The sequence below is a fragment of the Rhamphochromis sp. 'chilingali' genome, assembly GCF_963969265.1.
Source record: "Rhamphochromis sp. 'chilingali' genome assembly, chromosome: 14".
NCBI classification, from domain to species: domain Eukaryota; kingdom Metazoa; phylum Chordata; class Actinopteri; order Cichliformes; family Cichlidae; genus Rhamphochromis; species Rhamphochromis sp. 'chilingali'.
In genome coordinates, this window is record NC_137941.1 from 14,370,284 (window position 1) to 14,395,689 (window position 25,406).

Sequence of the window (25,406 nt, forward strand, 5' to 3'; positions counted from 1 at the left end):
TGAACATCTTAAAGTGTATTCAGAAGGTGAGCAAATATTCAAAACCCAAAGATAAAAGGTTTATATTAAGTCATACATTTTATTTATTTGATCTAAATGGATACATAGTGTATGGGTTTACACACTCACCTAACAAGCAAAAGATCGCTGGTTATGTCCTGGGAGTAGATATGAATCACTTGAAAAGGCCATAAATCAGGAAGGGTGTCTGAAAAAATCCAAATATGCTGAGCTATCCAGTAGGGGTGGGCGATATAAACGATATACGATAGAAACGATATAAATTTGGCCAACGATAGAGATTTTGACTATACTGCTCTATCGCGATAGCATATGTTGATGATGTCACCAAGCTGCGCCTGTTTTGGTCAAAAGCATCACAGTGGCTACAACCATTATCATCTGCAAATTATGCCGAGAGTCATAGCAAAGAGATGAAGCACTTTTGAAATATGGGGAAAGCCAAAAACTCTGCACAACCAGAATTCATACATAAGGTACACTCTCGATTTTTGAGAAAATTAAAGGATTTTAAGTGTGCCTTATAGTGTGGAAAATACGTTATACAGAAGAAAAGAATATATCGCGATATATATCGTTACCGCACATGCTTCAAATTATATCGCGATATGAATTTTAGGCCATATCGCCCAGCCCTACTATCCAGTGGGATATCATAGCCACTAATATCTGCTAATATGATAAATTTCTTATTAACTCATTCACTGCCATTGACGTCTATAGCCGTCAATGGCAGTGAATGAGTCAATGGGTTTAACTCATTCACTGCCAATGGCTGGCAGTGAATGAGTTAAGGTGGTTGTTGAGTAATTTTCTGTCAATTCATTCATTGACTTACTGACACATTAATGCCGTAGTTGTTTTACTTATGAATTGCATCTTAAAAAAAGCAGCCATCACTTCTAAATTGTCAGTTGTACAAAAGTGTATGAGAAAATACCCAAAGCCTTTAAAACACACATATAGTTGACATATATAGGAACTGTTAAACATACTGTTTGGACAGAACATTTAATAACCAGTGCTTGTGGACACTGCATCAAATATGAGACAAAGGGAGAACACATCACTGTACCAGCTCTTTATTAAACACCTGTGTCAAACCTGTCTGATATGATGTGAAAGACATTTACATGTGCTTGAAGCGGAAACATTTAAAGCCGTCCCTGTTTATATTTAGGTGGTGCTTGCTGGCAGTATTTGCTTTTATGTTTGCGGAGTCTGTGTGAATGTTTTGATTGTGTAAGATTAACTGTACTATCCCCTAAGGGAAGTTGCCTATTCCCATGTGAGACAATATCAGGCTTTATCTTCGTTCTTTTGTACAGTAAGACTGGTTGATACTAGTGTCACAAGCTTTCACCTGCTTTAGTGCATTTCTGTCACTGACTGCTATGTTTGCATACCTCTGTTGATAAAGTTGTGCCGTTAGATCAAGTTAAATTTTAAGCCGCCGCTATACTCAGGCACAGCGAATAGGTAATTACCGGCAGGTATTTATCAACCATGCTCAAACCTGTCTTATACACTGTTAATGGCAAATTGAGAAAACAAACAAGGCTTTTAGTGCATAATGAAAGTTGTGTTTTTCATACTTTAAAAATTGACATTGACATTAAATGGAAAACCAAAGAAGTAGAAATGTTGCTAATGGCTCAGTCACACTAGAATTAAAATAGGACCGCAACCTCCTCCTTGTGCACATTTGGTGACCGATTCGAAGTACTTGCAGCAGCTAATTGATCTCTGACAGACTGAGCATGAAACACCTTCAACCTCGATTGCTTTTAAGGTAATTGCAAAGGTCGCTTAGTGGGAGGCAACCTGTCTCCAGAGAATCCTGGCCCAACTCATACTAACTGCAATCACTCACAGGTGGATTGGCAAATGTTATAATTGTCTGGTTTAACAGACAGGTTGCTTGCACATTGCAGTCGATCTCCGTCTGCTCCAGTGAGCATAACTCATCTGCAACGTTTCTTTGCAACAGAGGACTTGACGCAACTGGTTGCCAACTGGTTGTTGTCTTGTTATAGTCATATATAAAAGCAAGGTTAAGACACAGTGCCTGTGTCTTTTTGCAGTTATATCATCACAATTTTTGAATTTCTTTTTCACATCTGTGAGGTTATGGCTAGACTCTGAATTAACGTAGTTAACATGAGTTTGCATGTTCTCCTTCTCCCTGTGTGGGTTCTCTCAAAGTACTCCGGCGTCCTCCCACAGTCTAGAGATATGACTGCATGTTAGGTTAATTAGTGATTGTGACTTGTCAAAAGGTGTGATTGCAAGTGTGAAGGGTTGTTTTGTCTCTGTGTTAGCCCTTGAACAGACTGGCGAGCTGTCCAGGGTGTAGCCTGCTTCTTGCCCTGTGACAGCTGGGATAGGCTCTGCCATGACCCTGAATTGGATAAGTGGAAGAAGATGGATGGAATGATCAGTGAGAGTCAAAGTTGGAAGCAATAGGATACATCTTAACCTTTTTTCATGACATGGCATGCACTACCTCCATGTGGGTGCAGCTGTAGCTGTGGAGAGAGAGAACCCAGCAGGATAGCAGTGCGAGTAGCAAAGCAATATTGTCTAAAGATTTTTTTCTTAGGCACTTTTGTGGCAAGATTTTACTAAATAGGTTTGACAGGTCGCTAATAGATGATGACAAAGTCACTAATTAGAAACAGTTAGGTGACCTGAAGGTGATCATCGCTTCTGAGAGGTGAGAGAGATGTCATGTACCCAATCCAGAAGTTGAAAACACAATATTTACACAACAACACAATATCCAAACAGTTGAATATTTGAGTGAATCCCTAATTATTTGATCAACTGTTGGGGTTTTCTGGAGCCCATAATGTCTACCTTTAAATTGGTAGACATTTAACTACGTATAGAGGGGCATCTAGTTTAATAATAAGTTTTAGCACAAGTAGAGCAGAAACCTCCACCCACTAATTTACCACCCTGGGTTTGTTTCTTCACATCAGGCATTATCCTTACATCTGCAGACAGCTGGCTTAGTGGTGTTAGCTCTAGCACTGATTCAACTAAGTGTGATCTCCAGTTTAGTCTGGTTGCTCCATTTCTCATAAACAAATAACACTTTGTCAGCAAGCATAAACTGATGTGCAGTCATCAGTTAACAGTAAAGCAGAAATCAGCAAGTCCTTAAGAAGGGGGAGCTTGCAAACGTTTTTGCTTCGGATTCCTCCTCTGTTGTAGAGACCGAGAGGTGACAAGGGCCAGTAATGTTCGGCCATCATATTCTTAGAAGTTCCTGTTCTCTGCTGGGCTTTACCTTCCCTTCAGTCAGCTTTCCGCTCTCCTGCTTAGCTTGCCAGTCACGACTCAGCGCCTGTCTGAAGTTGAGCAGATGCCAAAGCTTGTTTGATTCCAGGAGCCTTTGAATTATTGGCAGTTATTTGTTGTTGTGATATGATGGAAACGATAAGGAAGAATGTGGAGGCTTGTGATGTTTTCTGGAGGGTTTATATAAACCTTGCCCATGAAATATACATTTAGAGAAACTCTGAAATGCAGTAAAATTGGTTTACTTAGTCTGATTGTTTTAAGATGTGTAGGTCCTAAAGTAACTGAGCAAGAGAATGACCAGATCTTTGAGGCTAATGCTTATTAACTTGGCTACAGTCCCTTGCAGATTTCATAGAACAGTGCCATGCGCAGCTGATGTAATTTCTTTGAGTCTGCTGCAGTGATATGAATGGAGCCAAAATGCGGTCCACATTGTTCTCGATCATACAGTATGACTGGGGTGGAAGGAAGTTCAGGGACTAAGTTCTCTGATCCAAATCCTCGGGTTGCGGTCTCAGCCTGTGGGCAGTCCAGTGGTCTTGGCATGTCATGAAAGCTCAGAGTTGCTCATTGTTAAAAAGACTGAGGACTTAAACAGCAGTAGAGCGCTTTCCTCTATTTCACTAGAGTGACATTAAATATATGACACACACGCTCTGAAAACACTGCCAGTAGTGGGATTAGTGGTCATGTGTCTTTATTTAAAATGTCAGGGAACTTGTGACTGAGAAAAGCACTCTCCTCCACCTCATGGCTCCTGTTTTACAATTGTAAATGTAATGCAGCACAGTAGGCATTTGTGTGGTGCAGAGTAATGTTAACACGTAGCTTGTGTTCGTGCATTGGAGCACAGTGGTGCCTAGCCCTAAGCCAGCTTTGCAAAGTAGCTTTGCACTTATATCTATCCATTAATAGATAATAGACAAAGATCTTATTTGTAGTTAAATGTTAAAAATAATAATAGGTTGGCCATTTAACCATTATTATTATATTAAAAGAGGCAGCGCTGGTGGAGTCAAACTCTGCTGAGGAACATGTCTGAGTTATTACTGGTAATGTGACCATGCCTCCCAATAGGATACCCCAGAATGTGGTTTACATGCATTTTCCAGTTCAATAAAACACATATAGACTGACTGGGCAAAAGCCCACGAAAGCCCACAGACCTGGTACAATCAAGATCTCTACTCTCTCTTGCAGATGATATGGTTCTGTTAACGTCATTGGCTGATGACCTATAGCTTGCATTGAAGCTGTATGCTTCTGAGTGTGAGGTGGGTGGGCCTCAAGTGGAGGAACTCAACTATTTTGGGTTCTTTTTCACAAGACCTGGATGTACTGACGCAAGTATCACGGGAAGAGGCATGAGGGTGACTGACAGATTAAGACAGTCTGTAGTGTTGTGGATGCTGTTGTGGTGAAGATCGAGCTGTGAGTGGTGGACTTGAGCTTCCTGAAAACCTTATCTGAGATCTTTTTTGGAGATATGATCTGGAGCTCGGTTATTTAGAAGTGGCTTCAAGATAGTCTTGGTAGAGATGGGCTGCACTTGGTTGCATTTTTTAAAAAATCACTTCCTGGGTGTCTCATTTGGACCCTTTGCACTTGTATGTGCAGTGTGTCAAAACAGTAACATGTCAACTTGAATTTCATTTAGGGATGAGGACAAAGTTGCATGGAGCAAAATGTAATCTGTGGGGCAGATGATAACCAAGGCTGCATAGCTTTGGCCCAACACTGTGCTATATGCCAACATGGGCCTAGGAAGATGGTTTGTGCTGAATGCTTTTCCTTAGATGTTACAGTGGAACTCACCAGTGCAGGTGGGCTGGGTGTGTGGGTGGGTGGGCAGACAGCATAGACACCCGAATTTGTGAATGCGATAACTCAAGAACAGGGTGATGTGGATTTTGGAAATTGATACCCTTGGTGCATTTACTAAAAATTTCAGTGATGTCAAGGTCAACGTAAGAGGTCAAATTTAGAGAAAATCTTGTGAATTCGATAACTGAAGAAGGAAGTCACTTAGGACTTTCAAATTGATACCATAGGTGCAGGTACTAAAAATCTTGGACGAGTTTGAATATCAGTGACCTTGGAGTCAAGGTCAAGATCAGGGTCAAGTTTTCTGAAAATCACCTAAGATTTTCAAATGTATAGGTGCATCTACTGTGACACTGCAGGGTAGCAATGGTGGCCATCAGTATTTGTTTATTTTTGTTAAACAGGTGATGTTTCTGCTATATCTGTAATTTCCTCACTTGTATACATGTCTCTGTGTGTAGTAAAATTGTTTCTGATATCTCAAGAATATCACCTCAAGGTACATGTTTTATTTATGATAAAATAAACAGTACCACTCCGCTTTCTTCACAGGAAATTGCCCTACAGTATAGTGGAATTTACTTTAAAAAGAGGCAATAGCTGTGTAAAAATTATGTTCACTCAAACTCACTGTAGATTATTCACTGTAAAGAATCAAACTGAACGGGCACTATGGAGAACCCTGCTCTTGTCAGACTGCACCTGTTTATCCTGTGTCTGGATTTGTGTACACACAACATTTGCATTGAAAGCATTTGTGTGTCTCAGTTTGATGAGCACAGGATGGGGGCTGGATGCCGTTGGCAGTCACCTGTGTTGTTGTGTGTTGTGGTTCACCCTGTCTAATTGGTGGAACCTCTCTCTGTGTGTGTGTGTACGCATGGGTGCGTGTGTGTGTGGACTTAGATGCACGGGCCCATCCCAACACGTCTGGCCCTGCAGCTGCAGCAGAGCTAATTTTAGCCCAGGATGTGCGTACGCCTCAGTTCCCCTTTGCCTGGCCTATGAGAGATGAGGGGAGAGAATGAGGGAGAAATGGCAGCCAATTTTTCACTTTCTCTACCTCTCCTATTATTCACACCTGTATTTTTTTTCTTTCTATTAATATCTGCCTGCTATATATATATATTTCATCTGTTAAAGAAGTAGGTAGTTGTGACTCTGTCCACGTGTCTGAGGGGTAGCGGTATTGATTTGCACAGGAGCACATTGATCTTTTAGTCATTGTTGCCTGCTTCTTAGTGACCTTTACTCACCAAAATGTCCTTTTGGTCAGTTAGTGTCCCGCAGAGGCGTGTGTTTACCTGTCTGCCCCTCTCTCTTCAAACTGTATGTGGCTATCATTCTGTGCAGACTGGGGAAAAGGGCTTTAGGTTGTTTTTTTGTTTTTTTTTAACTATAAATAAACTTATTCCATTCCTGAGTGGACAGCCTACTCTGCAGGTGAGTGGCAGGCTGGAGTTACAGTGGGTATAGGCACAGGGAGATTATACCAGATTGCCCCACCATAGTCAGGTATTAGAGTTAATCCACCTACCAAGGGAAAATGTCTGGATAAAGTCTGTGATGATAATAATGAGCACCAACGAGGAACATTTTAGTCATCTGGTAACGTCAGTGATTTGAATTTTGCTGCATGTTAATGGGCAAGGTTGTGACTGATCATTCTCTTTGCACAGTATTAGTACAAAAATAGCCTAACTTGAAACACGTAGTACGTTGACGACCTAAAAATAGGCAAAACAGTTCTTATAGATCATTGTATTCATCCAGTCCATCTATCTTAAGGGAAATTATCTCAGAGGAAAAAATACTCCCTGTACCAGCTTTGTCTGAGATGTGTGTAAATGTTTAGTCTAAACCAGCTATCCGGTTGTTCAGTGATGACACGACGAATCCTACTTCCGGGCCTAAAGTAGTCTGCGTTTAATATGGCTTTTGTGTTGTTAACATGTTTAATGTTATGTATTTTCTTCTATTTGATCTCAAAAAGCTCCTAAAACAGTCAGTGATCACTGTTGACCTCCCTCGGCTTTTATTACCGCTAATCATTTATTTAAGCTCAGTTTTTAAAACCTTAGGATGTAACTACAGCCCAGCCCATGCAGCAGTATATGAATGACTAACCTCCTATTGTGGATGGATTATCTCAGTTGTTCTCCTGGCTGACGTTTGGTCCTTTTACAGCATCCTGCCATGCGATTACATTTGTTCCTGACCACCGAGAACACTCACGTTAACTTTTATCGAGTGGGAAAAAAGTTAGCTTGTTTATATTATGCTAACATAGCTGTGTCGCTAGCGGTCACGTAGCACATCATTATATACCAGCTAGCCAAACTTCAGTAACCCTACAAACGTCACTGCTGTTTAGTTTTCTGTCTTCATTTATGCTGGAAGTGATAACAGAGCTGTACGTCTTAATTTGTTTCCAAAACCCCGCAGTCAGGACATGCTATATTGTATTTAGATAGAAGCTTATAAGGGCGACCGTGGCTCAGGGGGTTGGGAATCGCATCTGTAACCGGAAGGTCGCCGGTTCGATCCCTGGGCTCTCTGTCCTGGTCGTTGTGTCCCTGGGCAAGACACTTTACCCTACTTGCCTACTGGTGTTGGCCAGAGGGGCCGATGGCGCGATATGGCAGCCTCGCTTCTGTCAGTCTGCCCCAGGGCAGCTGTGGCTACAACTGTAGCTTGCCTCCACCAGTGTATGAATGTGAGAGTGAATGAATAGTGGTATTGTAAAGCGCTTTGGGTGCCTTGAAAAGCGCTATATAAATCCAATCCATTATTATTATTATTATTATTAAGCTAGCTAGCTAACTCCCTGCTAACTTCTAACTCCGTTAAATGTCATAAATTCCGTTTTCATGGATGCCTGGATGTTAAACTCAATTGTTACACCTGGTAGAGCAGAACGCTGATCATTTTATTAAAGATGAAAGACTTTAGACAGTTTTTCAACTCTCTGTAAGCCCATAGTGATCGTTTGATATATGGACCTGCAGCAGAGTTTAGGTCCACACACGGCTAGTGACGTCAGACTGAACAACCGGATTAAGCCTCTCTAGACTATCTTTACAAAACTATATAATGGTACTAGAGTATAATTGGAGTTGATTGGAGAATATCTGTTTGTACTGATGGTCGAAACATAGACTGTATTTGACTCTGGGTTCTGACTTTCTTGCTAAACAGATTTTTAAAGCAAAGGAAATGTACACAACAGAGATCATTAAACGGTCGCTGGTAATGATGTCATTTGTTATGGTCATAGCGAGCAAACTTGAAGGCAAAAGGATGGCGTTAGAAGGGGGCCAAACTGCAGGGAGAGACAGCTTGCTCAGGTTCAATAATTCATGGCTGACTGAGCTAAGCTGACCTTGAAACGTCCCCAGTGTTGGACTGTTGAAACCTGGCCCAGCTCATTTAGGGCAGAGAAGTTGAAACAAGTACTCATATGTGTGCAGCCTCCGTTTAGGGAATTTTTTTCTTGTCCCCCATTTTTTGGGGGATGTGTCACTATTTCTCACATAGCATTTATGACTTTGGTTCACATGTGTTCTTGACTTTGATTATGTTTCATATCAAGTTTTACTTCACTTTTAGGATGAGTAGAGGTGTTGTTGTTTTTTTTGTTTTTTTTATATGACGAAAAGAAATGCACCCTTGCCATGAGAAATAAGTTTTAGTGTCATAAAGTGAAGTAGGTAATGCAAAAAACTCAATTACACCTACCTCTTCATGAGTATCAAGAATTTGATTAGATTAGATTACAACAGAGTGAAAGCAAACAGTAATCCCAATTTGCTCTTGCCTGATAACTTACCTGTGCAAATATTAAAATGGCAAACAGCCTGTAAGCATGAGCTCGCCTCCTTTACCATATTTCCCATAGATACATTTGCATGTGCATCAGCAAAGGCGTTTTAAAAACGAATCATTATTAAATAATACCATTTAGAAATTTCTCCTCTTTGTGACAGATAAATCATTGAGCAGTAGTATTAGCTGCCTCTTAAGCGAGTCCACCAAATGGACTCTAACATCTTAGCCTACAGTTGGGAATTATAATCTTTTTTCTGCTTTGCTCTTGATGGGTTCAGTGTACCAAAGGAGTTCCCTACCTACTGTGGCGTGATCCTGTGGCTCACAGATCTCCTCAGCAGAATAAAGACTATTAACTCCAGCTGCATTTCAACAAGCTATAGCTGAAGTCTAACTTTCAGATGAGATCCTCTCTGGAGAAGCAGCTGCTTGATATCAAAGTCTGCCATAATTGTGGGAGTGAGCCAGTTTAAACCCAACTGTAATCCAAATAGCTGCCAAAGTTGGAGCAAGGGGAGTTGCCCACTTGTAGGTTGATGGTGGCATAATCAAAATGTTAATGACTCACCAAAAATACTTGGAAGGCTGTTGGTATTTGGTGTTGGGAAACACTGCTTTGCTTGATGAAGTTATCCGGTCGTTAAGTCTGACGTCACTAGCCGTGTCTGGGCCTAAACTCAGCTGCAGGTCCATATATCAAACGATCACTATGGGCTTACTGAGAGTTGAAAAACTGTCTAAAGTCTTTCATCTTTAATAAAATGATCAGCGTTCTGCTCTACCAGGTGTAACAATTGAGTTTAACATCCAGGCATCCATGAAAACGGAATTTATGACATTTAACAGAGTTAGAAGTTAGCAGGAAGTTAGCTCGCTAGCTTCTATCTAAATACAGTATAGCATGTCTTGACTGCGGGGTTTTGGAAACAAATTAAAACGTACAGCTCTGTTATCACTTCCAGCATAAATGAAGACAGAAAACTAAACAGCAGTGACGTTTGTAAGGTTACTGAAGTTTGGCTAGCTGGTATATAATGATGTGCTACGTGACCGCTAGCGACACAGCTATGTTAGCATAATATAAACAAGCTAACTTTTTTCCCACTCGATAAAAGTTAACGTGAGTGTTCTCGGTGGTCAGGAACAAATGTAATCGCATGGCAGGATGCTGTAAAAGGACCAAACTTCAGCCAGGAGAACAACTGAGATAATCCATCTACAATACAAGGTTAGTCATTCATATACTGCTGCATGGGCTGGGCTGTAGTTACATCCTAAGGTTTTAAAAACTGAGCTTAAATAAATGATTAGCGGTAATAAAAGCCAAGGGAGGTCAACAGTGATCACTGACTGTTTTAGGAGCTTTTTGAGATTAAATAGAAGAAAATACAAAACATTAAACATGTTAACAACACAAAAGCCATATTAAACGCAGACTACTTTAGGCCCGGAAGTAGGATTCGTCGTGTCATCACTGAACGACCGGATAGTGACTGAAATCCGCTTTTCAAAATGGACACTGAATATTTGAATTACTGAACTTTGTGGGTGTTTATCAGTTTTGATTACAGCTGCTGGCTCATATTAAGTTGAAATGCTGGTGGTGTAGATGAAAGAAACTACTGGTGTGATCACAAACCACTTGTCACAGTATCTGCAGAACATGACTTACATTTTTGCCAGAGTGTTAGGACTTTGCAAGTTCTACTTAAAGGTACTGCACCCAGTTTTCACACTGCTGGCTAACGCTACTCGAACATTTGCATCTGTTGTGAAAACATTTCTGTTTCTCCTTTTTGTTGCAGATGGTTCTAAAGTCTGTTTTGAACCCTCACTTGCCAACATATGTTTGTAGCATGTGGTGAAAGATAAATTTGTAGCACATCTACCTTGACTTGGTTGTGAATTTTTTTTTTTTTTTTTTTTTAATTTCCAAAAAAGTTGAAAATTCTTTCCTCGGCATGCTCATTGAAAAAGTCTGATTGTCTGATTGGGTCTGTTCATGACTGCTCGTCAACAGGGATTCATTCAGCAGCAAAAACAACAAAGCTGCCATCACTTGCTAGAAAAAATAGAAACTGTGTCGCCAAAAAGTCCAAGCTGATTAGTTTATCTTTGTTTACACAAACAAGCATAGTTTGTTTCTGCTGTTGATTATAACCAGGACAGAATAACTGTAACGCTCTTGAGTGCTGATCTTGTCTCCCCTGCTCCGAGTGCAAAGAGTGGCTCTCTGTACCTTGTGTGGCTTTAACCTTGCGTTTGTTGACATTGGTTTAATAAGTCTCTCAGTCACGGAAACCTGTGTGATTCATCTGTCTGTAGTGAATGATGGCTATTGTACACACAGCTGCTAAGGCGTCAAGTTCCTAAGGTTGTGTGTTTTTTCATGTCACGCATTGTCGCCCATGTGTCTCCTGTTATTTTACTGACACAATCATCGGTTGTACAGTATATTGCCCATCAGTAAAACTCAAGTTTAAAGGGTTTACGTATTAAGACAGTAAGATAAACACAGATGGCACACATACTCATTACTTAATGTCATAAACGTGTTTGTCCATTAGGGTTGAACACGTCTCAGTGTTGCATCTGTTAGCCGTGTACGTCCATCCAGTCAGTACAGGAGAGGAGACGGCTCATGGCACACACAGCAGCTTTGACCCAGCATTTAAGATTATGTTGTTTTTGGATTTTACCAGCTTGACAGATTTTAAGATGGTTTTTTCATTTGAAAGCTTAGCCTATGGGCACAGTGTTTAGACTCAGAGATTCCAGGTTTCACAGAGTATGTCTGTGTGACTAGGCTACTCAGCTTTCTAAGTTGTAACAGGTGATGTGAATGAAATCACTCTTTCACCTTAATACTGTGAGGATTTTAATAAAATATTCTTCTGTTGAGACTAAACTCTTGCAATATTTTTATCAAATAGAGGAGGTTTTTGCTAGTTATATGGACACGCATGTTATTTCATCAGGTTACCATTTATCTTCATTATATCAGCGAATATAGTGAGATCACAAAAATGGCTAGCAAAAACGTATTTACAAATGTCACATAATTTCAACAACATACACATGAAGTAGTTGTAATGTTGCAGTTTGTTTTGAGGTCATCTAAAGTATATCATTTGTAAGGATGTGAGTTTTTTATATAGCTTTGGGGAATTAGTTTATATGCTGATTATCCTGGTACCCTAGGCAGTTTTATATAGTACGTTTCACCCAATTCAAAGCAATTTAAAAAAAATATGTATTTATAGTCCCAAATCACAACAATAGTCTCCTAAAGGTGCTTTATCTTGTAAGCTAAAGACCCTACAATAATTATATAAACCAGACTGATTAACACGTCTAGGAGGAGTTGAGGAACAGGCATTCAGACATGTATACATGCATATGCACACTACGATCATTATAGTAAGATTATTATAAATATTAAGAAAAAAGTCCTCAGACCATTTTTACAAATTCTGTACTCTAGTCTATTACACCGTAAACTGCAAAACTTTTTACATCCCAATCAATCTTAACTTGGTATCTTTAGCAAAACACATATAAGTTTGAATTTCAAAGCATCAGCGTTTAACTTAGTATAGCTTTATGGAGCCGCCCTCATGTCTGTAGCACTGTGCAATCTGACGACTGCTGTGAACCCTTGTGACTCCTTCCACATGCTAAAATGATGCAGGACTCCTTGCAGCTTCTGAGTTAGGGTAATAGGGGTAATGTATGTTGTTGAATTACAAGGCTGAACAACTTAAAACTGGGGTTTGGGGGGTTTGTTAGTTACATGAGAGTCGAGACTTCCACATGGCAGCTTTGCTCTCCAGTACTTAATGTCAGACATGCCTGAATTAACTTCTTTTTTTCTTTTTTTACTTTCCATTGAATAGCTGAGCTTTTAGTTTTTTATCAAATAAAAGTTCAAATAAAATGTTAACTTTTATTTGCCTCATTGCAAATTTACAGTGGAGCGTGTTGTGTGTTAACTGGTCTGTCTTGGAACAAAGTGCACAAATTACTTAGTGTAGTTTAATAGGTTGGTTAGTTGGTTTTGTTTTAGCTGTATGCACTGTTTAGCAGAGTGTTGAGCACAGGAATTGTGACACAAGATTGGAAGCGTTGTAAACAGGATGGGTTGGCACACTACTGATCCCTTGTGAGCCCCGCCAAAGGACAATGAGCAGGTCTTTCATAGAGGAAGAGCATTCCTTCAAGGAAAGTTTGCCTATTGTCATTGGCCGGGACCTCATTAGGTGCATGACATATTTAGCCAACAGTGACGGCTGGCTGGAGTGCACAGTTTACACGCAAATATGGGAATGAGATGGTTGGAGACGGGAGGAATCACCCAAGTAAGTGTCAGCTAATTTTGTGTTGTTGTAATTGGCTGGTTTAAAAGTTTTAAAGTTTGGAGGCCAGATTAATGCCTTGGGATTATGTCATGTTCTTCAAATATTCCTGAGCAGCTTGTGTGTTGGGTAGGGCCTGATAAAGTCCTTTCATGTTAATGAAAAAACTATTATAGACCCACCCTCGGGTTGAAGATACTGCGTTTTATACCATATAGAGTCAGTGAGACACAGTGATCACATTTAATGGGAACTATTCTAACTTCTGTTTCTAAAGAACTAATGATAAAATCTTTCAAACCTTATCTTTATATAACACGTTTCTGTCCTCGTACATGTAATCTACTTAGGTCACAGATTTTGTTTGTATTCTATTATTCAGTCCATGTCCCTCTCTTTGATCTATTCACTCAACCCGGAGCCGCTGTTACCCTTAGATTTGATGAGTCATACAGAATGAATATACTCGATCTGGTGACGGAAAATAAACACCTTCTTTAGAGCTTACAATAGGTGGAGAGGGTACACACATCATCCCAGACAGATGGGACTGCCTTGGCTCTTAGTGATGAATTGCTAATGTAAGACTCGGTCAGATAAACACAAGGCTGTGTTCGAAATACTTAACAGCAAATGGGTCGCTCGGTGATGTGGCTCTTTCTGCTTCTCAGGGATCTGCAGAGGCCTTTTTGCGTGTCACTAAACAATGATTTATTTTGTCAAATGCAGTGAAATGTTATGGGTGTGGATCCTCAGGATGCATTTTTAGCAGGCGAGGACAACAAGTTGGCCAGCTGACTGTTGCTATGCAACAATAAGAGCTTGAAAATTTCCTTGTGCCGTGACTCAAAATAACCTTCAAAAGTACTAGAGAAAAATGCACACGGGTTTCCATTATGACACAGAAATGATTTTGCTTGTTGGTAATGCATCTCTCCATAGTAGAAATGTTTCTCACAATTGCTGTGTGTCTTTTAGTGAACTGTTGTAGCAACTGTCCCCCTGGTTTCCGTATCGTCAGCTGCTTTGTCCATTTTCATGACTGCATATTGAGTCATTTGAGTCACTTGAGTCATTTGCTGTTGCTCATTTTGGAGTTTATTTGCAATTACTACAAAGCATCAATCTTTAGAGCAGAAAAGATAAGTTGATGACTCAGTTTGCTGACATTTTTTGGACAAAATGGGTGTTTAACGTCACTCCTTGTGGATGTGCTTTTTTGTTTTCAGACGTGTCATAGACCAAACAGGCAATACACTGGAAAACAATTGACATGTTGATTAAAATGAATTGTTAACTGAATCTTATTTTTTTTGCCATAGATATTATAAAGGCGGTCGTAACCAAGGCGACCCTGGGTAGTTACGGATTAGGTATTTTGAAGCCATTAGTGTTTTGGTCAGCACCGTGGGCTATTTTGGAACTGTTACCATTTTATGAACAAAAGCCTAATTAGTGCTAGACAGCAGATTAATAAATACAAAATTTTAACTCATCAAAACTTCAGCAAAAACATCTTGTACAGTTTATATAAGGCAGCGGTAGGGCTGCTCGATTATGGCAAAAATGATAATCACGATTATTTTCACTGAAATTGAGATCACGATTATTTGACGATATTTATTTAACCCTTTAAGACCTACCATAGAACCAAGTCCACCAGAGCTTATATTATTTTTTTACATGCTGTAGTGCCATTTGTGGGAGCATTTCAAGTTGCTATACATCAATACAACTGTTATAGCCCATATTTTAATAATATGTATGCATTAAGTCCATAGTAATTACATAAATTGCAAAAAAGTGCAATAAACTACAAAAAAAATTGAAAATCGCTTTTGTTTTGTTTACATATATTTCTACTTGGAGAAATTTAAGAGGTTTATCCCTCAAAACTTTAAATACAAAAAAGTTGCAAAAAATAGTTTCCCACCACAGGAAATTTATTTTGAGTGTCTTCATTGTTTTATTTTGGAGATACAGCAATTTTTATATACTGCAGGAAAAACGAAAAACAATCCTATGATGCAAATTTGCAAAGAAAACAGCATGTGCATCATTTCACTGTGGGAAGTGTTACGAACAGCTGATAGGAACGGCAAAGCGTGTTTCTGGAATATTATGTTTTTGTTCCTGCAAGCGCTTTTTATGCAATTTTTGCAAAGCTATATGTGGAACGAAACCGTGACCGAGGACAAGCTGATGGCATAAGATGTAAGTACAACTCCTCCGGTTTCATATGCAAAACAAATTATTGCGCTAGCTTACACGGTTCAGGTTCTACAGGGATTTAACAATAGTTACGCAAAACGGAGCGTGCAGCTCTGACCGGCTTTAAAGGGTTAACAATGACTTAAAAAAAATAATATAAAATAGTGTGCAACACCACTGAAGTTTTTTTTTTTAAACTCTCTTTTCAACCAACATCAGTCACTCTCCAAATAACTTCTGCTTAGCTTTTCGAGCTTCCCTCGGGTCCTCTTAATCAGCGGTCTCCAACCTTTTTTGCGCCACGGACCGGTTTATGCCCAACAATATTTTCACGGACCGGCCTTTAAGGTGTCGCGGATAAATGAGGGAGGGGCTAATAATCGGCTCAGCCATTTTTAATGATCGTTGAAAGCCCAGATCGTAATCGTGATTAAAATTCGATTAATTGAGCAGCCCTAGGCAGCGGGCCTTATTATTTGTAGTATAATTTGATTATAATGCTGTAACAGCACAAAGATAGCTACAGCTCCTTCTGTGGGTGCACCTATGACAAGGTGGCCGTGCCTCTGACCCCGGTATCCAAGAAGAGTTTTAAAATAAAGATTCACTCACTGTCAGGTTGTTGTAAAGGTGTTTATTATCCATAGAGACCAACCTCTCTTTGTACTAGGCTGTAAACATGCTTTTCAATTCTCTAAAGTTAACATGACAGTCTGTGGGGATTGTCTCTCTCTTGGAGCCAGCCTCAAGTGGCCATTAGATTAACCCCGCAAGGTCGTCCCTGTTGTTTTATTTTTGCAAACCTTTAGTACCAGGTTTTATAATCATTTGGGCTGGCAGATTATTGAGCATATGAGTATTGGACTTGTGAGCTTGTGATTTGCAGAATATTTTCCTGTTATATTGATTGTTGGGTTTTTCTCTGTATGTATTATTGTAGGGTCTACCTTACAATATAAAGCGCCTTGAGGCGACTGTTGTTGTGATTTGGCGCTATATAAATAAAATTGAATTGAATTGTTGCTGCACAGCAAGAAGGTCCTGAGTTCAATTCCACCATAAGGCCGGGGTCTTTCTGTGTGGAGTTTGCATGTTCTCCCCGTGTTTGCATGGGTTCTCTCCGGGTACTCCGGCTTCCTCCCACAGTCCAAAGACATGCAGTTAGTGGGGATAGGTTAATTGGTCAATCTAAATTGCCCATAGGTGTGAATCTGTGAGTGAATGTGAGTGCGAATGGTTGTCTGTGTCTCTATGTGTTAGCCCTGCGACAGACTGGCGACCTGTCCAGGGTGTACCCCGCCTCTCGCCCTATGACAGCTGGGATGGGCTCCAGTACTCCCCGCGACCCTGGAAAGGATAAGCGGAAGCGAATGGATGGATGGATGAATTGAATTGTGACATCTGTAAAGCCATACACAGGTGTTTCTAAACAAAAGCAACTAAACTAAAAATTTAAGTGATAAAAATGGGGCTGTTTAAAGGTTGCTAACATTTCAGAAATTTCCATTCCTACATTGATTTATTCTGTGTCACCCCAAGTTACTTGCTTGACTGACTAGCATGTTGCTTACACTGCATCGTCTGTTTGGATGTCAGTTTCTAATGAGGATAGCACTAATGTTTAAATTTTTTTAAATTCTAGCCAATGCCAGCAAAGATGGGTCAAACACATTTATGAAATCTCTGGGGAAATTATGGATAGACACTGTTCACCATCATCGACGACAGTAATTTTAAACAGTACGACTGTAGTTAAATGTCTTGAGGATGATTCTCCTGTGATGGTGATTGATGGGTCTCTTCTTTTCTTGTTGTTGCAGGTGACCCTCAGTGAGTGACAGATGTGTGACACTGTGGAGAACCATTTGCATCTCCCAGCGGAGATTTGAGTTCTGGGACACTGAGGTAAGTGCATAGATGTATACTGCATTATGTTGTTCACATTGTTTGTAGTGTTGATATTCATGACCGTCTTGTTCATTGCTCGTTTCTTGATCATTTTCTGCTTATTTTCTTTGAAAACCATTTTAACATTGCGGTGCTAAAGACATACGAAGGAGAACAAATGCTGGCACACATCATGTTGCGTTGTATCCAACCTCTGACTTACAGCAATATAATCTAAATTATGTTTGTGAAAACGAAGAGTTATTATTTGGGAATATTTACCAGTGGCTGAAAAGGACTTGACTATTGTTCCCATGGTAACTGACAAGCTTGCCTCAGCGACGGTTTGACAAGCCGGAGGAAACAAATGAGTCAGCCTCATAAAGAGCCGAACAAGCTGACTAAAAGAGAGCCTTTCAATTCACAGACTCGGATTTAAGAAGTGCGCGCGCGCACACACACACACACACACACACACACACACACACACACACACACACACACACACACACACAAAATTCCACCAGTTCATCTCATCATCTGCTCAGCTCCTGCAGCCCTGCAGCAAATCAGATATCTTTCTCCTTTGAGCCTGTTTTGTAACATTGTCAAGCTTATCTGCAGCACCCTGAGATTTGTGCATTAAAGTTTAGCCTCTGGATGTGGATGTTCTGCTTCTACACGTCTGTCTGCAGTTCATTTTTAAAATAAAGACTGAGAGGTACAGTTGGAGGAAGACATGTTGTAAGCTGTGAAACTCTTTGACCAGTGTGCAAACAAATGATATCTGTATTAATAAGTAGCCAGACGAAACTTTATTTAAATTGTTTATTGTCAACAAAAGTCACATGATTGGGAATGATCTGTAACTCTCAGGTTACGGACAAGTTACAGACAGGTTACAGGTAGTGAAGTAATTAAGTATTGCATAAAAACATTTGAATTAAGGAGAGTTGATTACAGATCATTTGCTTTCTTAGCATTGATTAATGCTATCAAGGTCATTCCATAGAAAATCCACTTGTGCATCTAACCTGACCCGCTTATTTAATTTTTCTCAAAGGGCCATGTGAGAAACTGAGACTACTGTGGAAGACTGCACCAATAATCTAAACTCAATTCTGCGAAGTCTTCATTTTATTTCTTTATAAGCCAATTGGTGGGACCCTCCAAAACATGTGAGCCCTGGGGAAAATTAATTGCCCATTTTTCATTTGTTAAACAATTGGTGCTCTCTTTGCAGTTTGTTTCTAAATTGCCTGATTAGCTTGTGAAAATTTTCTTTTGGCACAAGTTGTTCCTTGTACCTAATTTACTAAACTTTAAAGGGGAACCTCCTATTCCTTGTGATTAGTGTCAGTAGTTCTCATCTGCAGCTCTATTGATCCTGAGACCCTCTGTGAACCTTCACATTTTAAGTATTTAAAAAAAAACAAACGGCAACAACTAATTCAGGACCTAGAGATTCATCAGTGTCCACACTGGTGTTTAGATGTTCTATATAACAGTTTTTCTTTCTATTTCACAGCAATAAGCTACATTTGTGGCTATTAAAATGTAAAAGTATGAAGATGAGCTTGGTATCAAAATGTAGATTTAAAAAAGAGAAGCTCAACTGAGAGCTTTTCCACATTTGATTCATTTTATCCAGCTATTGGTGTCTGTATCTGTTGGCAGGAAGAACACAGTTTTGTTTTTAATTATATTTTATTTAAACTGTGCAGAATGGTCTAAATTAAAAAAAAAAAAAAAAAAAAAGCATGTACATTCAAACAGGCCTTAGAGTTTGTGCCCATTTTCTGGCCTGGAAGGATTCGAGTTTAACGAATAAGATTAAACAGGGGTTTCACAGCAGTATGGCTTACTGTCAGTGTGAACAGTGGGACTGTGCACATGTAGTCTTACAATGTTTCAGGCTTACAAGATAAAAGCAGTTTTTTGCTAAATCTAGTTGTCTGACAAAGTCATTTTTATGCATATTTCCAAATTTGCCCACACGCAGCTGTTGAATCTAAAGAGTACTGTGTGCCGTAACTGCCTGCATAATCTCTGTTTTTATGAACTTTTTCAGTTCTGTTAACTTGCACATTTTAGAGTGTTATCTCAGTACACTGACCCAGATGCAGCTGTAATGAGTTTATTTGCAACTCTCTGCTATCACATGTCGCATTCTGTGGGGGCACGTTTTTGTGACAAGGCAGGAGCAGAAGACCGAGCGATTGAGAGTGTGGTCAGCACCATACACGTGTATAAATGGAGACGGCAATGGTGTCACTTAATGTGTTACTGTGTTGGAGTGTGTTAGTGTTTTGGGTATATTTACGTTGGCCAGAAGTCACCATATTTAGACCACATGACACATTTAAACGTATCTATCAGCAAGTTAGTGGTAAGCAACAGCAAAAAAAAGAAAATACTGAAACCACACCTTCACCAAAACTGAGGCACAAACCTATTGCATGGGCTGAAATTTATAAGATATCTGCATTCAAATGCTGTAAAAGACTCCAGGGGTCAAGTTCACTGACCACGAATTAAGTGGGGAAAAGCCAAGCAAATGCTGAATGCCTGACAAATAAATAAACCTCTATATTGTTAGGAAGGGAGAAAAACATTTTACTGTTTAGTGTACGTGAGTGAAGTAACACCCCCCACCCCCACGCCCAGTGCTTAATTTAGAATCTGCATTTTTGTGCCAGTAAGAGGCATAACACCGCAAAATTGCTGGCCCCACAGCTAGAATCACTGACATAAGTCACTTTGGGAGTGACTGCTGTGAGAAATTCACAGATAATTCACAGATGCAGTACAGATTCTTCCCAGCATGATTTTCCTCGTCATTTAAATTTTGCCAATTTCCACTGAGCACCTTTCGGTTTTTCACTCCCACAGAAATGTGGGTTCGTTTTCAAAAGGCACCAGGGCAAAACAGACAGCGCTCTAGCACCAGAGGTTGGTGGAAGGAGACGTCAGTGAGTTTTTAGAAAGGTTCAGTGTCCTCGAAGTAACAAGATCATTAAAGAAGACTCAGAGGTTTTTCCTAGAAAAAGCACTGGGCCGAGCTGATGTTATGTTAAATGTTGAGTCATATTCGCAGAAAGTCTGACCACAGCTCAGCCAGTAAATAGGTTTTACAAGACCTAATAAGCAATGTGAATTTTGTTTTTAGTTTAAAAAAAGTCTTTCTACTAAAATACAATTAAAGAGCCATTAAAGTGGATGTGGACGTGAAAGAGCACAGCATCTTTAACTTAATGTTACAGTGTATCTTTGGGTTGTGAGAGTAGTCAGACTAATTGTCATTCTTGTTAAGCAATAATTCTTCTTAGGCTACGTTCACACTGTAGGCGAAAGCACATCAAATCCGACTTTTTTGACCCTATGCGACCCATATCCGATCATGACAGTGTGAACAGCACAAATCCGATATTTTCAAATCCGATCTGGGTCACTTTCGTATGTGGTACTGAATCCAATACATATCTGATGTTTTAGAAAGCGACTGCTGTTTGAACGGTCATGTCGCATTAAATCCATCTTTTACGTCACTGACACAAGACAGACACCAATTATCAGCGCCAGAGAAGCGCCCGAAAAGACATCGCGAACGCTTCCTGGCCATCCCGTGTAGATGTTAGTGAAACTGTGGGGAGACAGCGTTGGAGAAACGTGAACATTTTATTTGTATTGTATAATCTGCAGATTATTTGTAGTGTGAACAAGCAGACCAAAAAATCGGATTTGATCAAAAAATCGGAATTGAGCTTTAGGACCTGCAGTGTGAACGTAGCCTTAGTAGCTTTCCTAAAGGTTAGTGATGGTAAATTAATCCTGGTAGTCTTTGGTGAAGGGCATTGGTGTCAAATCAAGAGAGAGGATGGCCTTGATTTTAAGCTGCAGAGTGCATCTGCTGTTACATAAGTATTGTTTATTTATGTCACTGTGGCAGCTTGGCACACTGGGTCCATGCAACATCACCTTCAGTGTGTATCCAAACTGTCACTGCCTGTGACTGTTCACCACCTCTCACTCAGCCAATCCACACACACACACACACACACACACACACACACACACACACACACACACACACACACACACACAGTTCCTCTCCCTTGCTGAGACACACGTCTCGTTCATAGCAAATCTTTTCACGGGATAAATAATGAGAATATATTTTCCATGGGGTGAGTTCTGTAGGAGAAATGGCTTTGCACAGTTTGCTGAAGTTAATTTTAGCTGCTGGAAATGGAGAAGAGAACCAAGGATAACTGTGCGGCCGAAGCCGAAGATGCTATCCCATTACTCATTTCTCTTTATGAATTACAAGCTAGAAAATGTCCTGTTTGTAAATGTTAAAAACCCTCGCCATTTTTAACCACCATATCGTTCTGCTCTGTGACGTTCTTTGACGTTACAAATATATGAAAGAAGACATGAGCTCGTCATCTATGATTTGAATTGTAGAGTGAAAGCTCAAAGGAATTCCTGTGGTGGTTCATGTTTGCAGTGACAGGTACTGGCTCCGAGCTGACTTGTTACATAACATTGTAATGAGGATAAGAACAGCATGCTGCTGATTTTATATGTTGCCGCTTGTGTTAACTGGAACTGATGTGCACTTAGCATCACTGTGTTTCATGTTTGATTGTTTATTTCAAAACCCATGAGATTTAATGTTGTCTTTCAGAATGATTTTTTTTTTTTTTGCTGTTGCTGGGTTATAATCACAGGCCAAGGTAAATGGTTTCTGGGGTACTGCCTTTGCACTGTACAGAGTTCCCCCCCCCCCCCCCCCCCCCCCCCCCCCCTGCATATAAAATCAAATGTTGGCACACACCAGAGAGCTTTTGACCTGACACCAAAGGAAAATCACCAGTGTGTAGTACACAACTAGTTGGTTAGTTATGTTGAGCTTAAATGAAGAGTTCCGTGTCATTAAAGTAGCTCTCTTTTTATCTGGCCGATTTAGGTTACACTGAAGATTTAACCTGGTTAGAAGCTGGTTATGTGGTAACACTTCCAGAAAAAAATGACATTCATTTTCTAGTGAAAAATACAAATGTCCTATTAAATACATATGAACATGAGTTGCCTGAAAGAGCTTTTGTTTTTGACCTTCATTATCACTGAAAAATCTAAATCTAAATGTTAGCTGTTATCGAGAAACAGATGGGACTTTGTTTAATAAGGAAGCCCAAAAAGCACCAAGCACAGCTTTTACTAAGCCTGGTTTTTATTGGGCTTAGTCACAGCTTGGATATTTTCATACTTATGTGGAGTACATACACTTGCCTGTTCTGTATTTGAAATCTTTGGGAAGTTTTGTTGTGTTGTTTATTGCCTTAAGACATTGTAAACTACATATTTTTTTTATGTTATCTTCTTTAGTAAGCACCTTGAGGTTATGTGTAATGAAAGGTTCCTTGTAAATAAAATTGACATTGCTGTCTTCATTCTCCTCCTGTGTTTTCCTTTCTCCCTTCCCATTACTGTACCCACCACCTTCCTCTGCCTCTGTTTGTCCACCAGGCAGCCAAAGGGGGGGGTGTCTCTGAGGAAGATGCTGGGCTCAGAACGCAGTGTTGTCGAAGAATGGCTCTCAGAATTCAAGGTAAAGGCCCTCGATTGCGCTACTCTCATTCATGAGTCATAACTATGAAATCTACTCCTGGAGGCTATTTTTTTTCTCTCTCTTTTTTTTTTTTTTCGAGAGAGGAACTGCGTACTGTGTGTGTAACAGCTGTGGCGAAGAGTGTTGAGAGTAAAAACTGTGTGCATCTGTCATCTCGTTAACATTTCAGTCCTTTGTAAATTCTAATTAAATGTAGTGAACGCTAGCAAGAACAGTGGCTAGCTTAGGTCAACTCGGGCCTATCGTCAGCTGTGTTTAATCAGCATAACCTCTCTGTACTACACAAAATGTACTGTGCATAGTTTGTTCTTTGAACTCACAAGCAAAGTAGCTGCTTATATCTGCTTCATCATGTTTTCACATACATTTTTATTTTCCTTTTTTTTTTTTTTTTTTTTTTTTGATGCATATAAATTATGGGATTATTCAGCTTTCAGTAATCAGTTAGCTTTTATATAAGAACAGTGCAAGAGTTGCTGTTCCAGCCTCATGTCCTCATGTTCTTGTAAATGCTAGTAGATACTGAAAGCAATTTCACATACTCATTAATTGTGAAGCGCTAACAATAGTTTTTCTGTGTTTGCGGTTTCTCAATGTATTGCACAGTGCCGCTTGTCATTTCCAGTATAGATTTAAGCTCAGCTGCATTGTCAGCTATTAGTGACAAAAGGCTAATATTATCTCAACAATTGATTTTTTTTTTAACAATACAAATAGCAAATCTAAAAGGCTAAAGACTACAATAGCAGGCTAGCAAGCGTCTCATTATTTTTTTTCATTCATATTCTTGTAATGAAAAAATAGCTTTAAAAATATCACAGTGGCATGCAAAATATACACAAATGACCCCACTCAGTAAAATTTGGGTTAAGACAGTTTGGCTAGTAGGCAATGCAAATGATTTTTTTTTTGGGGGGGGGGGGGGGGGGGGGTGCTGGTATTTGTAGTGTTTCAGTTGAAGTAGTTAGTTGACTGTAATTAATTAATAATAAATGTTGCTTCACTCTTGGTGTTCCAGACTAGTTTAAAAAAGTGTTTATGTCACTTTTCTTTCTCATTCTGTGAAGAAGGAATGGGTTCCTTTAAGCACTGTGGTTTGTACAGTGCATTAAACCGTTATGACACGGCCACAAAGTTTCTGTCACCTTAGCAATCATAAATCTGATGCAAAAGTCTGTTCAGCACATTTACAAAACAGAAAAGTGCAAAGGTGATGACGAGCTAAAAAGAAGGAAATAATGTGCAGTACATTAAGAGGAATGGAAAAAGACAGCAGAAAACTAGAGAAAGGAGGAAAGATGAGAATAGAATGGTATGACTCATGGTGGTGCAGACCAGGCACATTGTGTTCTGCCCTCAAAATGATCATACTCTCACGCTGAGAGGCTATAGCTGCCGTCTGTCATCTACAAAACACGATCTTGACCATTTGAAGGATTTCACCCCAGGATGTTCTGAGGATGTCAGACATCATCAATCTGTTAGGTTCAGAGTTATTTTATCAAAAAGCTATGCTTTCCTAAAAGTTTTCTTTTCTTACTTCACCTACCACATTGTCAAACTCATCGACTGGGGAAGTCAATCTTTTCAAGTCTTTTTTTGATGCTTCCATTTTTAATCAAGGGACTTCTTACATGTCACAGCATGCTGACACACAGTTAAGTCACTGTGTGCTGTGAAACAATTGAATACAGGATGTAGAATTACACAGTCTTTACTTGTTCTCTAGTTTTGTGGCTAGACGTAGAAGTTGTTTGCATCACTCAACAGTCCTTTGTGTCTCCTTGCTTTAGTCCTTACCAGAAACCCACATCCCCAGCTACGCCGGCAGCCTTCATCTAAAGAAGTCCTTGGTCCCAGCTCTCTACAGAGTCATCCAGGACCCCAACAACGAGGTAATACACGGAGGACACGCACATGCAGACGGATGGTTTTTAGCTCAAGGAAATGTGCTGCTTGTGAGTCATGATGTTGTTTCTGTTGGCACTGAGCAAAAAAACTTGACACACAGCCGTGTCTGCAGGGCGTACATGCACACCGCAACACACTCTGCTGTTGTGTATGATGGAAGGCACAATGGCGGTGCCGTCTGCGTTGCCTGTGAGACGGTACACTGTGTTCCCTGTATGCAGTGCTTTGCCTAACAAACTAAAGCGTCCGCAGCCAAAGCTGGAAAAGACACAGTCACCGCAGTGCCCAAGCACCTCAATATCTTTTTCTTACTAAGCAGATGTTTCTTGCACCTGCACAGCTAGACCGGTGTTTTGTACTTTAAAGGGACCTAATGACACAGTTTCTAAGCAAAGGCCTGAGGTACTCAATGAGAGAGGACTTTA

General features: G+C 40.0%; 1 protein-coding gene across 5 annotated transcripts in view; it reads left to right on the top strand.

Moving 5' to 3' along the window:
* LOC308410517 (hyccin 2) overlaps window positions 1–25,406 on the top strand; it is a 51,694-nt gene that overhangs the window by 4,649 nt on the left and 21,639 nt on the right. For 3 of the 5 annotated variants that reach the window (XM_080903893.1, XM_080903897.1, XM_080903895.1), the window contains 3 exons: window positions 17,369–17,453; window positions 22,968–23,049; window positions 24,864–24,965. In XM_080903893.1, coding sequence (XP_080760019.1) covers window positions 22,999–23,049; window positions 24,864–24,965 — 153 coding nt within the window. In that variant the 5' untranslated portion in view covers window positions 17,369–17,453; window positions 22,968–22,998. Of the gene's footprint in view, window positions 1–6,515; window positions 6,598–13,184; window positions 13,341–17,368; window positions 17,454–22,967; window positions 23,050–24,863; window positions 24,966–25,406 lie in introns of those variants that run through there. The other 2 variants (XM_080903896.1, XM_080903894.1) reach the window with 2 other exon arrangements.